Below are 17,855 nucleotides of genomic sequence, written 5' to 3' on the forward strand. Positions count from 1 at the left end.
CTTCCTTGGAAGGTTCCCCCTGAGTGACTGCGCCCCAGAGGAATGAAATCCTGGCATTTGGCGACAGATGTATTCTCTGGTGCATGTGTAGATGACATCCCGACCACTTGTCCAGAAGATCCAGTTGGAAGGGCCGAGCATGAAACCTTCCGTACTGTAGAGACTCATAAGAGGCCACCATCTTCCCCAGAAGGCAAATGCACTGATAAACCGAAACCCGGGCTGGCTTCAGGACATCCCGGACCATTGTTTGTATCACCAACGCTTTCTCCTCCGGAAAAAACACCCTCTGCACTTCCATGTCGAGGACCATTCCCAGAAAGGACAACCTCCTGGTCGGCTCCAAATGTGATTTTTGAAGATTCAGGATCTAACCGTGTTCCCCGAGCAGATGAGTCGTGAGAACAATGGACTGTAATATGGTCTCCCTGGACGATGCCTTAATTAGCAGATCGTCCAGATATGGGATTATGTTCACCCCCTGTCTGCGGAGGAGAACCACCAACTCCGCCATCACCTTTGTGAACACCCTCGGTGCCGTGGAGAGGCCGAATGGCAGTGACTGGAATTGAAAATGACTGTCTAACAGTGCGAATCGGAGAAAAGCCTGATGCGGCGGCCAAATCGGAATGTGAAGGTACGCATCCTTGATATCCAGGGATACCAGGAATTCCCCCTCCTCCAGACCTGAGATCACAGCCCTCAGAGTCTCCATTTTGAACTTGAACCCTCTCAGAAATGGGTTTAGCGATTTCAAGTTCAAGATGGACCTGACCGAACCATCCGGTTTCGGTACCACGAAAAGGTTCGAATAGTAACCTTTGTTTTGCAGATGAGGTGGAACTGGTACAATGACCTGTAACTCTACCAACTTTTGGATGGCTTCCTGTAGGACAGCCCTGTCTACCAGCGAACCTGGCAAACCTGATTTGAAGAATCGGTGAGGTGGGAGATCTTGAAACTCCTGTCTGTACCCCTGGGACACAATATCCTGTACCCAGGGGTCCAGACCAGACGTGGCTGAATTATCCGAGCCTCGGCCCAACCTCCAGGCCGCGCGGTCCACCGTCATGCTGAGGATTTTTATGTACCTGAAGCAGGTTTCTGGTCCTGGGAAACCGCAGTAGCAGGTTTTTTTGGATTTTGTCCGACCTCCTCTAAAGAAGGTGTTGGATGGCTTGGTTTTTCTAGATTTGTGACGCAGCTGAAGAAAAAGGTTTCTTCGTAGCAGGCGCAGCTGATGGAAGAAAAGGTGACTTACCCGCTTACCCAAAGAGAGCCTGACCTGTGTGGGGTAGGGTTTCCACACCTCTCCTGGATTTCGCGTCGGCAGACCACTGGCGCAGCCAAAGTCCTCTACGAGCTGAGACAGACATGTAAGATATCCCTGCAGCCATCGAACTCAGGTCTTTCATGGATTCCACCATAAATCCTGCAGAATCCTGTATGTTACGTAAAAACAATTCAACGTCACTTTTATCCATTGTATCCGAATCTTCAAGTAGCGTGCCTGACCACTTTACTATAGCTTTAGAAATCCATGCACAGTCAATAGTAGGACGTAATATCGCCCCTGAAGCAGTGTATATGGATTTGAGCGTAGTGTCAATTTTGCAATTAGCATTTAATGCGGTAGATCTTGGAACAGGTAAAACCACCTTTTTTGAGTCTGGAAACAGATGCGTCAACTATGGGTGGGTTTTCCCATTTTTTCCTATCCTCCTCAGGAAAAGGAAAAGCAACCAGAATCTTTCTAGGGACCTGGAATTTTTTTTCCGGGTTTTCCCAGGATTTTTCAAATATAGCGTTTAATTCTTTAGACGCAGGGAAGGTTAGCGAGGCTTCCTTATTGTCAGTGAAGTAAACCTCCTCAATCTGCTCAGGTGTTGTGTCAGCAATATTCAACACATCTCTAATGGCCTCAATCATCAACTGCACCCCTTTTGCAAGAGATGCCGCCCCCCCGCAGCACATCCCCATCACTGTCTGCTGTGTCAGAGTCGGTATCCGTGTCATCTTGCATAATCTGGGCAAGAGCACGTTTTTGAGCGTGTACGTTAGGGGGCCCTGACGGAATAGAACCGGACCAAACTGCCAACGAGTTCTGTAAAACCTGAGTTGCAGTCTCTTTCTGTGCAACCCTAGTAGAAATCTGAGAACTCATACCGTTAAGAGAGGCTAACCACTCTGGCTCCCTTGCAGGGACTTGCGCTAAAACACTGCAATCCTGATTACATGGAATGGGATCAATCTGAGAGGAATTATCCTCTGCAGCATATGACACAGAGTCCCAGTACATGGATTTATGAAGACAAACAAACACTCCACACACACACACACACACACACACAAAGGAAAAGGGCAGACAGAGTTTCCCCCCTAAGAATGCCAAGAGAGAGACACAGATTGGAGCCAACCCACGCACAGCGCTTCAAGATATAGGGAAGCCCCTACCCAGCACCTACTGTGCACCTTAACAGGATACACAGTACACATATATAGCCCCCCCTTCTACAACCCCCTGGTACCGTACAAGATAGCTGGAGTTGATTCTGGAGGGACTGCTGCTGGGTCCGCTCTGAGGAAAAGCTCCGACCCCTTTCATGGCGCTGCTTCCCGCTCTCCTGTAGTTTATACTGGCCTGAGGAAATGTGCTGGCAGCGATCCTGGGACCCTGACAGGCTTGCTGGACAGTGTAGGCACTGGCTCAGGGCGCCCCTCACAGCATCGCAACATGTACCGCTGAGCCCCGGAGCGCAGTTAGTACTGCGCTCCATACCCTGTTGCCACCATCTTCACAATGGCTCCCCGCTTGCCAGTGGGACCGGTGACTAACTCGCCACTGAAGTCTTCTGGCTCTGTAAGGGGGTGGCGGCATGCTGCTGGGGTGAGCGATCCACTGTGGCGACAAACGTTCGATCCCCTCAGGAGCTCATTGTCCTGTCAGCGGAGATAGCGGTTTAGACCCTGCAGGGCGGACACTACTCCCCCCCTTAGTCCCTCAAAGCAGGGAGGCTTTTGCCAGCAGCCTCCCTGTGCTTAAACTCTAAAAAAAAAAACTAAAAAAACTAAAAGAACTCCTATGGAGCTCCCCTAGCTGTGACCAGCTCCTCCGGGCACATTTTCTAAACGGAGTCTGGTAGGAGGGGCATAGAGGGAGAAGCCACACTCTCAAAGTGCCAGTGGCTCCTAGTGGACCCGTCTATACCTCATGGTACTAATGTGGACCCCAGCATCCTCTAGGACGTAATAGAAACACACATACTAGTTAGTTTTGCACAAACACTGCCAGCTCTGCGCAGTGGGGCTAAAGCGGGTCTCCCCGTGGCGGGTCCCATCCGCCGCCGCGTTGCACCGCACCAAGAGCTGGGGGACACCCCTAGCGGGCCCCCGGTTGGTACTCACCTCTCTGCTCACCTTCAGGCAGCGTTAGTGGTGTGTGGCGTGCTGCGTTTGATAAGAGGATAGACAAATAAAGAACTTCTATACAATAAACAGGCACGTCAGAACTTTCAATACAGAAAACACATTAATGGGCAGCTCAACTGTCCAATCCTTATTGGAAGGAAGGAGCAGAGTACCACTGTAGGTAAGGTAAACAAGGAGACAGGAGCACATGCTAACTCTCCAGGGATTATCTGTAGCAGGCACTGTAGATGGGCGCCCAGTGTCTCTCTGAGGGATGGGAGAGTGGGAAGTGACAACCCGAAGGTGGGATGCCTGCTTGAGGGAAAACGCCAAAGCGTCAGGGAAGAAGCTAACGGGGAGAGCCTACCTCCCATTTACTAACAATCAACCTCATGGAAATGAAGAGAACAGCCCGCTACCTGCTTTCCTAGTGGTGGCTGTGAGCACCTCTCAGCACCGCCAGAGGTCTCCTGCACCAGCTGTAACAGCAGCTATAACATGGCTTCCTGCTAGCAGGAGGCTGCCTTACCTGGTCCCCTTTAGGTTCCAGATGTGGTTTTGGATCTCCTGTGTGCCTCCAATGGAGTCCAGCCGAAGACGCCAAACCACTCTCCAGTGCTGCGTCCACCAGTGTTGGGTTGATGGAGTGGCTGTGTTGGAGTCCCAAGGACACCTAGCACTGCTACTCTGTCAAAACCAAAATGTACCTACTCCTGCAGGCACCAAACGAAAATCTAGTGACCCGAGGTTGGGGTATAAAGGTGAAGGACGCTGGGCTGCTGGGATTTTAAGTTTAACTGTTTGGTGCCCAGTCCTCTTGCACAGCCTATACCCATAGTGCAGCCTGTGTCCCCTATGGATTGATGAGAGAAAAAATAAGAATTTACTTACCGATAATTCTATTTCTCGTAGTCCGTAGTGGATGCTGGGGACTCCGTCAGGACCATGGGGATTAGCGGCTCCGCAGGAGACAGGGCACAAAAGTAAAAGCTTTAGGATCAGGTGGTGTGCACTGGCTCCTCCCCCTATGACCCTCCTCCAAGCCTCAGTTAGGATACTGTGCCCGGACGAGAGTACACAATAAGGAAGGATTTTGAATCCCGGGTAAGACTCATACCAGCCACACCAATCACACTGTACAACCTGTGATCTGAACCCAGTTAACAGCATGATAACAGCGGAGCCTCTGAAAAGATGGCTCACAACAATAATAACCCGATTTTTGTAACAATAACTATGTACAAATATTGCAGACAATCCGCACTTGGGATGGGCGCCCAGCATCCACTACGGACTACGAGAAATAGAATTATCGGTAAGTAAATTCTTATTTTCTCTAACGTCCTAAGTGGATGCTGGGGACTCCGTCAGGACCATGGGGATTATACCAAAGCTCCAAAACGGGCGGGAGAGTGCGGATGACTCTGCAGCACCGAATGAGAGAACTCCAGGTCCTCCTCAGTCAGGGTGTGCCCCTGACCAAGTATCAGCTCGGCAAAGTTGTAAAGCCGAGACCCCTCGGGCAGCCGCCCAAGATGAGCCCACCTTCCTTGTGGAATGGGCATTTACATATTTTGGCTGTGGCAGGCCTGCCACAGAATGTGCAAGCTGAATTGTACTACACATCCAACTAGCAATCGTCTGCTTAGAAGCAAGAGCACCCAGTTTGTTGGGTGCATACAGGATAACAGCAAGTCAGTTTTCCTGACTCCAGCCGTCCTGGAAACTATATTTTCAGGGCCCTGACAACATCTAGCAACTTGGAGTCCTCCAAGTCCCTAGTAGCCGCAGGTACCACAATAAGCTGGTTCAGGTGAAACACTGACACCACCTTAGGGAGAAACTGGGGATGAGTCCGCAGCTCTGCCCTGTCCGAATGGACAATCAGATATGGGCTTTTTTGAGACAAACGCCGCCAATTCTTACACTCGCCTGGCCGAGGCCAGGGCCAACAGCATGGTCACTTTCCCTGTGAGATATTTCAAATCCACAGATTTGAGCGGTTTAAACCAATGTGATTTTAGGAATCCCAGAACTACGTTGAGATCCCACAGTGCCACTGGAGGCACAAAAGGGGGTTGTATATGCAGTACTCCCTTGACAAACTTCTGGACTTCAGGAACTGAAGCCAATTCTTTCTGGAAGAAAATCGACAGGGCCGAAATTTGAACCTTAATGGACCCCAATTTGAGGCCCATAGACACTCCTGTTTGCAGGAAATGCAGGAAACGACCGAGTTGAAATTTCTTCATGGGGCCTTCCTGGCCTCACACCACGCAACATATTTTCGCCACATGTGGTGATAATGTTGTGCGGTCACCTCCTTCCTGGCTTTGACCAGGGTAGGAATGACCTCTTCCGGAATGCCTTTTTCCCTTAGGATCCGGCGTTCAACCGCCATGCCGTCAAGCGCAGCCGCGGTAAGTCTTGGAACAGACATGGTACTTGCTGAAGCAAGTCCCTTCTTAGCGGCAGAGGCCATGAGTCCTCTGTGAGCATCTCTTGAAGTTCCGGGTACCAAGTCCTTCTTGGCCAATCCGGAGCCACGAGTATAGTTCTTACTCCTCTACGTCTTATAATTCTCAATACCTTGGGTATGAGAAGCAGAGGAGGGAAGACATACACCGACTGGTACACCCACGGTGTTACCAGAAACGTCCACAGCTATTGCCTGAGGGTCTTTTGACCTGGCGCAATACTTGTCCAGTTTTTTGTTCAGGCGGGACGCCATCATGTCCACCTTTGGTCTTTTCCAATGGTTCACAATCATGTGGAAGACTTCCCGATGAAGTCCCCACTCTCCCGGGTGGAGGTTGTGCCTGCTGAGGAAGTCTGCTTCCCAGTTGTCCACTCCCGGAATGAACACTGCTGACAGTGCTATCACATGATTTTCCGCCCAGCGAAAAATCCTTGCAGTTTCTGCCATTGCCCTCCTACTTCTTGTGCCGCCCTGTCTGTTTACGTGGGCGACTGCCGTGATGTTGTCCCACTGGATCAATACCGGCTGACCTTGAAGCAGAGGTCTTGCTAAGCTTAGAGCATTGTAAATTGCCCTTAGCTCCAGTATATTTATGTGGAGAAAAATCTCCAGACTTGATCACACTCCCTGGAAATTTTTTCCCTGTGTGACTGCTCCCCAGCCTCTCAGGCTGGCCTCCGTGGTCACCAGCATCCAATCCTGAATGCCGAATCTGCGGCCCTCTAGAAGATGAGCACTCTGTAACCACCACAGGAGAGACACCCTTGTCCTTGGAGATAGGGTTATCCGCTGATGCATCTGAAAATGCGATCCGGACCATTTGTCCAGCAGATCCCACTGAAAAGTTCTTGCGTGGAATCTGCCGAATGGAATCGCTTCGTAATAAGCCACCATTTTTCCCAGGACTCTTGTGCAATGATGCACTGACACTTTTCCTGGTTTTAGGAGGTTCCTGACTAGCTCGGATAACTCCCTGGCTTTCTCCTCCGGGAGAAACACCTTTTTCTGGACTGTGTCCAGAACCATCCCTTGGAACAGCAGACGTGTCGTCGGAAACGGCTGTGATTTTGGATATTTAGAATCCACCCGTGCTGTCGTAGAACTACTTGAGATAGTGCTACTCCGACTTCCAACTGTTCTCTGGACCTTGCCCTTATCAGGAGATCGTCCAAGTAAGGGATAATTAAGACGCCTTTTCTTTGAAGAAGAATCATCATTTTGGCCATTACTTTGGTAAAGACCCGGGGTGCCGTGGACAATCCAAACGGCAGCGTCTGAAACTGATAGTGACAGTTCCGTACCACGAACCTGAGGTACCCTTGGTGAGAAGGGCAATTTGGGACATGGAGGTAAGCATCCTTGATGTCCAGGGACACCATATAGTCCCCTTCTTCCTGGTTCGCTATCACTGCTCTGAGTGACTCCATCTTGATTTGAACCTTTGTATGTAAGTGTTCAAAGATTTCCCATTTAGAATAGGTCTCACCGAGCCGTCTGGCTTCAGTACCACAATATAGTGTGGAATAATACCCCTTTCCTTGTTGTAGGAGGGGTACTTTGATTATCACCTGCTGGGAATACAGCTTGTGAATTGTTTCCAATACTGCCTCCCTGTCGGAGGAAGACGTTGGTAAAGCAGACATCAGGAGCCTGCGAGGGGGAGACGTCTCGAATTTCCAGTCTGTACCCCTGCGATACTACTTGTAGGATCCAGGGGTCCACTTGCGAGTGAGCCCACTACGCGCTGAAAATCTTGAGACGACCCCCCACCGCACTTGAGTCCGCTTGTACGGCCCCAGCGTCATGCTGAGGACTTGGCAGAAGCTGTGGAGGGCTTCTGTTCCTGGGAATGGGCTGCCTGCTGCAGTCTTCTTCCCTTTCCTCTATCCCTGGGCAGATATGACTGGCCTTTTGCCCGCTTGCCCTTATGGGGACGAAAGGACTGAGGCTGAAAAGACGGTGTCTTTTTCTGCTGAGATGTGATTTGGGGTAAAAAAGGTGGATTTTCCAGCTGTTGCCGAGGCCACCAGGTCCGATGGACCGACCCCAAATAACTCCTCCCCTTTATACGGCAATACTTCCATGTGCCGTTTGGAATCTGCATCACCTGACCACTGTCGTGTCCATAAACATCTTCTGGCAGATATGGACATCGCACTTACTCTTGATGCCAGAGTGCAAATATCCCTCTGTGCATCTCGCATATATAGAAATGCATCCTTTAAATGCTCTATAGTCAATAAAATACTGTCCCTGTCAAGGGTATCAATATTTTCAGTCAGGGAATCCGACCAAGCCACCCCAGCGCTGCACATCCAGGCTGAGGCGATCGCTGGTCGCAGTATAACACCAGTATGTGTGTATATACCTTTTTAGGATATTTTCCAGCCTCTCAGCTGGCTCCTTGAGGGCGGCCCTATCTGGAGACGGTACCGCCACTTGTTTTGATAAGCGTGTGAGCGCCTTATCCACCCTAAAGGGTGTTTCCCAACGCGCCCTAACTTCTGGCGGGAAAGGGTATACCGCCAATAATTTTCTATCGGGGGAAACCCACGCATCATCACACACTTCATTTAATTTATCTGATTCAGGAAAAACTACAGGTAGTTTTTTCACACCCCACATAATACCCTTCTTGTGGTACTTGTAGTATCAGAAATATGTAACACCTCCTTCATTGCCCTTAACATGTAACGTGTGGCCCTAAAGGAAAATACGTTTGTTTCTTCACCGTCGACACTGGAGTCAGTGTCCGTGTCTGTGTCGACCGACTGAGGTAAATGAGCGTTTTACAGCCCCTGACGGTGTTTGAGACGCCTGGACAGGTACTAATTTGTTTGCCGGCCGTCTCAGGTCGTCAATCGACCTTGCAGCGTGTTGACATTATCACGTAATTCCTTAAATAAGCCATCCATTCCGGTGTCGACTCCCTAGAGAGTGACATCACCATTTCAGGCAATTGCTCCGCCTCCTCACCAACATCGTCCTCATACATGTCGACACACACGTACCGACACACAGCACACACCCAGGGAATGCTCTGATAGAGGACAGGACCCCACTAGCCCTTTGGGGAGACAGAGGGAGAGTTTGCCAGCACACACCAAAAACGCTATAATTATACAGGGACAACCTTTATATAAGTGTTTTTCCCTTATAGCATTTTAATATATATATATATACATATCGCCAAATAAGTGCCCCCCCTCTCTGTTTTAACCCTGTTTCTGTAGTGCAGTGCAGGGGAGAGCCTGGGAGCCTTCCCACCAGCATTTCTGTGAGGGAAAATGGCGCTGTGTGCTGAGGAGAATAGGCCCCGCCCCCTTTTCGGCGGGCTTCTTCTCCCGTTTTTCTGAGACCTGGCAGGGGTTAAATACATCCATATAGCCCCCAGGGGCTATATGTGATGTATTTTTAGCCAGAATAAGGTACTATCATTGCTGCCCAGGGCGCCCCCCCCCCAGCGCCCTGCACCCTCAGTGACCGCTGCTATGAAGTGTGCTGACAACAATGGCGCACAGCTGCAGTGCTGTGCGCTACCTTATGAAGACTGAAGAGTCTTCTGCCGCCGTTTCTGGACCTCTTCACTTTTCGGCATCTGCAAGGGGGGTCGGCGGCGCGGCTCCGGGACGAACCCCAGGGTGAGACCTGTGTTCCGACTCCCTCTGGAGCTAATGGTGTCCAGTAGCCTAAGAAGCCAATCCATCCTGCACGCAGGTGAGTTCACTTCTCTCCCCTAAGTCCCTCGTAGCAGTGAGTCTGTTGCCAGCAGGACTCACTGAAAATAAAAAACCTAACAAACTTTTACTCTAAGCAGCTCTTTAGGAGAGCCACCTAGATTGCACCCTTCTCGGCCGGGCACAAAAATCTAACTGAGGCTTGGAGGAGGGTCATAGGGGGAGGAGCCAGTGCACACCACCTGATCCTAAAGCTTTTACTTTTGTGCCCTGTCTCCTGCGGAGCCGCTAATCCCCATGGTCCTGACGGAGTCCCCAGCATCCACTTAGGACGTTAGAGAAAAAAAAGTGACAATTCAGTTTGCATATTCTGATCAGATACGCATTAATGAACATAAATTTATACTTAAATATTGTGCAGTGCTTTAGAGAGAATATTTAGTCCTTCACATTGATCTCTGGGTCAGTAGAGATTACAATCTATATTCCCTACCATATGGACAGACATACACACTACAGTTATTTTTTGTCAGAAATCAGTTAACGCACCTGTATGTTTTGTATTGCCCACTAAACCCCAGGAAGAACATACAAACTTGGCACAGAGCCCTAGTTGGATTCTCTAACATATGACCACAGTATAAGGACGCAAAGTTAACCAATGTACCACTGTGGTGCTAAATTAAGTTCTACAATACAGTAAGTGAATAAGTAGTTGTATTCCATAAAGTAGTTTTCTTTAGAACAAGAATGAATGTAAACAGAGTCATTTTCTTAAAAGTGTCTGACGAAAGGGACATAGGGCTCTGAAAGTAAATTCTGAATGGATTTATATTGATATTAAAATTATATCACATGTAGCCATTTCTCATATCAGAACATATTCAGCATGAACACATTTTTTGTTTTTATTCACAACCTACCAACTTTCCTTGGTGCATACAGAGGGCAGTCTACAACAGAAGCAACTGCATAACTTACAGCAACATCTAGTAATAGTTCACCACGTGTTCCGTGCAAAATTTTAACTAGGTTTCCTATGCTCTTCTCCCAAATGTAGAGTGCATGTTGCCGTGCAGATCCTGCCACAATATACTCGCCATCTCCAGAAAAGCAACACTTTTTCCATGGAGTTCTGAGGAAAACAAAAAGGGATTATTGTTAAAAACTTTTCTCTAAGGCAGCAAGGGGACACAGATTATGTTTCACCACTAGGAGAAAGGGCACTGGAAAAATGGATCCTTCTTATCATATATCTCCTTCAGTTCCACTTCTCCTTCTCAGTTTACTAATCCATAAAGGAAACAAAAGAAGAAATATTCCTTGGTGGACATTGGCTGCAATGATGAAGGAAAACCGCACTCAACTCAGAACAGTAGCATATTTATATTATATAGTACCCATGTGCAATATTGGTCTCTCTGCTATCAGATTGTAGACAGCCATCACCAAAAACATAATAACTATTGTTAATACTTATATCTAATAATAAAAAGCAATGCAAATACTTAATACCCTCTATCCCAGGGTAGGCAAAATGGACTCTCAAGCTGATCTGCTTCACCTGCTCAGTAAAACAGAAAATGAGATTTATGGTAAGAACTTACCATTGTTAAATCTCTTTCTGCAAGGTACACTGGGCTCCACAAGGATTAACATCGGGGTGTAGAGTAGGATCTTGATCCGAGGCACCAACAGGCTCAAAGCTTTGACCTTCTTCCCAAGATGCATATCGCTGCTCCTATATCACCCCGCCTCCGTACACAGGAGCTCAGTTTCGTTAACCAGCCCAATGCAGTAGCAGGTACTTAAGAGACGACAACCGCTCCTAGCCAATTACACCACACACTCACCACAGGACAGGGTGTCAGCGGCTATGCCACACCAACCCCAAGAAGCTAAGTGCGTCAGTGTGGGCGCCTTGTGGAGCCCAGTGTACCTTGAAGAAAGATTTAACAATGGTAAGTTCTTACCATAAATCTCGTTTTCTGCTGCAGGGTACACTGGGCTCCACAAGGATTAACATCGGGGATGTCCTAAAGCAGTTCCTGGGAGGGGACGCACTGTAGCAGGCACAAGAACCCGGCGTCCAAAGGAAGCATCCTGGGAGGCGGAAGTATTAAAGGCATAGAACCTAATGAACGTGTTCCCTGAGGACCACGTAGCCACCTTGCACAATTGTTCAAGGGTCGCACCACGGTGGGTCACCCAAGAAGGTCCAACCGAACGAGTAGAAAGGGCTTTGATAGTAGCAGGAACCGGATGACCAGCCTGTACATAAGCATGTGCAATCACCATTCTAATCCATCTGGCCAGAGTCTGCTTGGAAGCAGGCCAGCCACGTTTGTGAAACCCAAACAACACGAAAAGAGAATCGCATTTCCTAATGGAGGAAGTTCTCTTCACATAGATACGGAGAGCTCTTTGGTAGAGAACTCAGGAGAATTAAAGGCCGGAACCACAATCTCCTGGTTAAGGTGGAAGGAAGACACCACCTTGGGTAAATAACCTGGCCGTGTTCTAAGAACCGCCCGGCCACGGTGAAAAATCAAATGGGGAGACTTACAGGATAAGGCACCCAAGTCTGAGACCCTTCTAGCTGAAGCAATAGCCAGTAAAAATAGCACCTTAAGAGAAATCCACTTAAGGTCAGCAGATGCAAGAGGCTCAAACGGAGACTCTTGCAAGGCCTCTAAAACCACCGAGAGATCCCAAGGTGGCACATAAGGAGGCTGAATCCGCAACATGCCCTGAGTGAATGTATGGACATCAGGTAGGGCAAAAATCTCTCTCTGAAACCAAACCGACAAGGCAGAGATGTGAACCTTAAGGGAGGTCAGACGCAGGCCTAAGTCTAGGCCCTGTTGTAGAAAGGCCAACAGTTTGGCCGTACTAAATTTGAAAAAGTCATGATTGTGAGACGCACACCAAGTAAAGTAAGCATTCCAGACCCTATGGTAGATCCGAGCAGAAGCTGGCTTACGGGCCTTCAACACAGATTCAGCGACCACCTCAGAAAAACCCTTGGCCCTCAGGACAGAAGCTTCAAGAGCCATGCTGTCAAACCCAGAAGTGCCAAGTCCTGGTAAACACCGCCGAGACAACCCGGGCAGCCGCCCAGGAAGAGCCCACCTTACGAGTAGAGTGGGCCTTTACAGATTTTGGACACGGCAATCCTGCCATGGAATACGCATACTGGATAGTGAACCTGATCCAGCGCGAAATCGACTGCTTAAAAGCAGGACATCCAATTTTCTTGGGATCATAGAGGACAGAGTCACTTTTCCTATGACGAGCCGTCCTCTTCACGTAAATCTTCAAAGTCCTCACTACATCCAAGGCCTTTAAGTAGTTGAGGAGTCAGTAGCCACTGGCACCACAATAGGTTGATTGATATGGAAAGCCGACACAACCTTAGGCAGGAACTGTGGACGAGTCCTAAGTTCCGCCCTGTCCTCATGGAAGATCAGATAGGAGCTTTTACAAGATAAAGCCCCCAATTCCAACACGCGACGTGCAGAAGCCAAGGCCAACAAGGTGACCGCCTTCCACGTGAGAAACTTGAGATCGGCCTCATGTAGAGGCTCAAACCAAGCAGATTGCAGGAACTGCAACACATCAAGATCCCATGGTGAGTATGTGCCACAAAGGGAGGCTGGATGTGCAGAACCCCTTTCAAAAGGGTCTGAACCTCAGGAAGATCAGCCAATTGTTTTTGGAAGAAGATGGACAAAGCAGAGATCTGGACCTTGATGGAGCCCAACCTCAGTCCCATATCCACCCCTGCTTGCAGGAAAAGGAGAAAACGTCCAAGTTGAAACTCCACCGCCTGTAACTTCTTGTCCTCACACCAAGAAACATATTTCTTCCAAATGCGATGGTAATGTTGAGACGTTACCCCCTTCCTGGCCTGTATCAGGGTAGGAATGACCTCACTCGGGATACATTTCCGAGCTAAGATCTGGCGTTCAACCACCATGCCGTCAAACGTAGCCACAGTAAGTCTCGATAAGCGAACGGCCCCTGCAGGAGAAGATCCTCCCAAAGAGGTAAAGGCCGTGGATCTTCCAGCAGAAGATCCAGCATAACCGCGTACCAAGCCCTCCTTGGCCAGTCCGGAGCAATGAGGATTGCCAGAACCTTTGTTCTTCTCACGAGCTGAAAAACCTTTGGTATCAGAGGAAGTAGAGGGAACACATACACTGACTTGAACACCCACGGTGTTACAAGTTCGTCCACCGCCACTGCCTGTGGGTCTCTTGACCTGGAACAGTACCTCCGTAGCTTCTTGTTGAGGCGGGAGGCCATCATGTCTATGTGAGGAACCCCCCACCAACCGGTTACCTCCTCGAACACCTCCGGATGGAGGCCCCACTTCCCTGGATGGAGATCGTGTCTGCTGAGGAAGTCTGCTTCCCAGTTGTCTACGCCCGGAATGAAGATTGCCGACATCGCCACTGCGTGCCTTTCTGCCCAGATGAGGATTTTTGACACCTCTAACATGGCAGCCCTGCTCTTCGCTCCGCCTTGTCGGTTTATGTAGGCCACTGTGGTCACATTGTCCGACTGACCTGAGCAGCCCGATCCTGTAGGTGGTGTGCTGCTTGCAGAAGGGCGTTGTACACGGTCCTGAGTTCCAGGATGTTTATTGGGAGAAGTGGTTAAAAGGATCTGTGGTTAAAAGGATCCAGTCTTGAATTCCGAACCTTCGCCCTTCCAGAAGGTGCAGAAGTTGCAGCCACCAGAGGAGTGAAATCCTTGCTTTCGGAGACAGGCGTATCCTCTTGTGCATGTGTAGGTGAGAGCCCGACCACTGGTCCAAGAGGTCCAGCTGAAAAGGTCAAGCATGAAACCTGCCATACAGCAGAGCCTCGTAGGCGGCAACCATCTTCCCCAGAAGGAGTATGCATTGATGAACCGATACCCGGGTAGGCTTTAGGACATACCGGAACATTGTTTGAAACACCAACGGTTTCTCCACCGGGAGAAATACCAGCTGCACTTCTGTGTCGAGGATCATTCCCAGGAAAGACAGCCGCCTTGTCGGCTCCAGATGAGACTTTGGAAGGTTCAGGATCCAACCGTGCTTCCTGAGCAGCTGTGTCGTGAGCGCGATGGACCGCAACAACCTCTCCCTGGACGACGCCTTGATCAGGAGATCGTCCAGATATGGAATTATGGTCACCCTGTTTGCGGAGGAGAACCATCACCCCCGCCATCACCTTGGTGAAGATCCTCGGTGCTGTGGAGAGGCCAAACGGCAGCGCCTGGAACGGATAGTGATCGTCCATCAGCATAAACCTGATATATGAAATGGGAAGGGTTCAGGTTACCTGCGCTATACAAATTGGTTTTATATATGTACAATATCCAAACAATGATAGATTTAATTATAGTGTTCTACACCTTCTAATAGGAGATATAAATACCATTATATATACCAAAAACACACAACTTGTTCCCCACACAATAAGTGTCTGGAGTGGGCAATTTATTACTTTAATTCACACTATACTCTCTTGCCCACAATTTATATGTAATGTTAAAAGTATAATTTAACAGAATGTCCGGGTGTTCTTCCAAACCAGATAAGCGCTTGAATCACTGCTTATACTTGATTTCTTTTTTTCTCTTTGTGATTTAACATATGGGCAGACACTTACTTTAGTGTTCTCACCCGCAGTCATAGAAAGGTATCTTTTTCCACTGCACCGGATTTCTCAATAACGATATATGTAAAAGCAAACAAGACTTACATTTAAATTCAGTCCCGCGTGCACCAAAAGGTTTCTTTAAAACTCCTCTCCTCTCGAGCAATACAGGAAACCCATGAATCCAACGATAAAAACGATTTATTAAACTGACATATAAAAAAGTCCTGGTTCGCTGTACAAGTCACTAACAGAATGGTGAATGGGGCGCGCTTCACCCGATCTCCGTACGTGCTGCAGATCACGATCGGTGTCGGGAAATCCTGATGTTAGATGTCACTCACGCTCTCCCCGCAGTGGTTTCCAAAGCTTCCAGGAACGACGGCCTCAACGCGTTTCAGATAATTCTTAATCCTTTTTCAAGAGTTGTCGTCCTAGCCATCCTTTCTGATATATATTCTATAGAGTTCCTGGTCATCTGACTCAAATTGTCCAATGATGAAAAACCTGGGTTTTTCATCATTGGACAATTTGAGTCAGATGACCAGAATATATATCAGAAAGGATGGCTAGGACGGCAACTCTTGAAAAAGGATAAAGAATTATCTGAAACGCGTTGAGGCCGTCGTTCCTGGAAGCTGTGGAAACCACTGCGGGGAGAGCGTGAGTGACATCTAACATCAGGATTCCCCGACACCGATCGTGATCTGCAGCACGTACGGAGATCGGGTGAAGCGCGCCCCATTCACCATTCTGTTAGTGACTTGTACAGCGAACCAGGACTTTTTTATATGTCAGTTTAATAAATCGTTTTTATCGTTGGATTCATGGGTTTCCTGTATTGCTCGAGAGGAGAGGAGTTTTAAAGAAACCTTTTGGTGCACGCGGGACTGAATTTAAATGTAAGTCTTGTTTGCTTTTACATATATCGTTATTGAGAAATCCGGTGCAGTGGAAAAAGATACCTTTCTATGACTGCGGGTGAGAACACTAAAGTAAGTGTCTGCCCATATGTTAAATCACAAAGAGAAAAAAAGAAATCAAGTATAAGCAGTAATTCAAGCGCTTATCTGGTTTGGAAGAACACTCGGACATTCTGTTAAATTATACTTTTAACATTACATATAAATTGTGGGCAAGAGAGTATAGTGTGAATTAAAGTAATAAATTGCCCACTCCAGACACTTATTGTGTGGGGAACAAGTTGTGTGTTTTTGGTATATATAATGGTATTTATATCTCCAATTAGAAGGTGTAGAACACTATAATTAAATCTATCATTGTTTGGATATTGTACATATATAAAACCAATTTGTATAGCGCAGGTAACCTGAACCTTTCCCACTTCATATGTTTGTACCGGGTACAGTGTAACCCGATCAGGTAACCAGCTGCACTAATTGGGAGCGCAGATCAGCACAACTTTTTTGTATAAACCTGATATATGCTTGATGCGGCGCCCAAATGGGAATGTGGAGGTAAGCATCCTTGATGTCCAGAGACACCAGGAACTCCCCCTCTGTCAGTCCTGAGATAACGGCTCTCAGAGATTCCATCTTGAATTTGAACTCCCCGAGATAAGGGTTCAAAAACTTTAAGTTTAGAATAGGCCGTACCGAACCATCCGGTTTTGGTACCACAAAAAGGTTCGAATAATAACCCTTGTTCCACTGCTGAAGTGGGACCGGAACAATGACCTCTGACACCACCAATTGTCTGATGGCCTCCAGAAGAATGGTCAAGCCTGACTTGAAGAAACGGTGAGGCGGGGGGGATCTTGAAACTCCAGTCTGTACCCTGTGGACACTATATCCAGGACCCAGGGGTCCAGACCAGACGACACCCAGACGTGGCTGAACTGCCGGAGTCTTGTCCCCACCTGACCCTCCTCCAGGGCTAGCTGTCCACCGTCATGCGGAGGACTTAGGGATATCAGAAGCGGGCTTCTGGGACTGGGAACCTGCGGGAGCAGGTTTCTTTCCTTTGGCACGACCACCTCTGAAGAAGGTGTTCGAAGGCTTATTCTTTATAGGCCTCGCGGGCCGAAAGGACTGTGACGTGGTTGATGAAAAAGGCTTCTTCGTAGCAGGAGCAGCTGAGGGGAGAAAAGGAGACTTACCCGCGGTAGCCGTGGCAATCCACGCATCCAGCGCCTCCCCGAAGAGAGCCTGACTTTTGCAGGGTAGGCTCTCCACACCTCTCCTGTATTCCGCGTCGGCAGACCACTGGCACAGCCAGAGACACCTGCGAGCCGAGACGGACATGGAGGAGATCCCCGCAGCCATGGAACCCAGGTCCTTCATGGAATCCACCAGGAACTGATTATTCCGTGAAAATAAATCAACGTCACCTTTATCCAGCGTAGTCGATTCCTCCTGCAGAGTGATAGACCACCTGGCAATAGCTTTAGCAATCCAAGCACAAGCTATAGTAGGCCACAATATAGCTCCTGAAGCCGTGTAAATGGATTTCAGCGTAGCATCCACCTTGCTATCTCCCGGGTCCTTTAACGCGGTAGATCCCGGGACTGGTAACACCACCTGTTTGGACAGCCTGGAAACAGAGGCGTCGACTATCGGTGGAGACTCCCATCTCTTCTTATCTTCCTCTGGGAAGGGAAAAGCCACCAAGACTCTCTTG

General features: G+C 48.6%; 1 protein-coding gene across 6 annotated transcripts in view; it reads right to left on the reverse strand.

Annotated features, from left to right (window-relative positions):
• Positions 1–17,855, reverse strand: part of RBBP5 (RB binding protein 5, histone lysine methyltransferase complex subunit) — a 508,962-nt gene that overhangs the window by 215,410 nt on the left and 275,697 nt on the right. For all 6 annotated transcript variants that reach the window (XM_063955094.1, XM_063955092.1, XM_063955095.1 and 3 more), the window contains one exon: positions 10,546–10,699. In XM_063955094.1, the coding sequence (XP_063811164.1) occupies positions 10,546–10,699 (154 nt within the window). The remainder of the gene's footprint in view (positions 1–10,545; positions 10,700–17,855) is intronic.

The sequence above is a fragment of the Pseudophryne corroboree genome, chromosome 2, assembly GCF_028390025.1.
Source record: "Pseudophryne corroboree isolate aPseCor3 chromosome 2, aPseCor3.hap2, whole genome shotgun sequence".
Lineage (NCBI taxonomy): Eukaryota > Metazoa > Chordata > Amphibia > Anura > Myobatrachidae > Pseudophryne > Pseudophryne corroboree.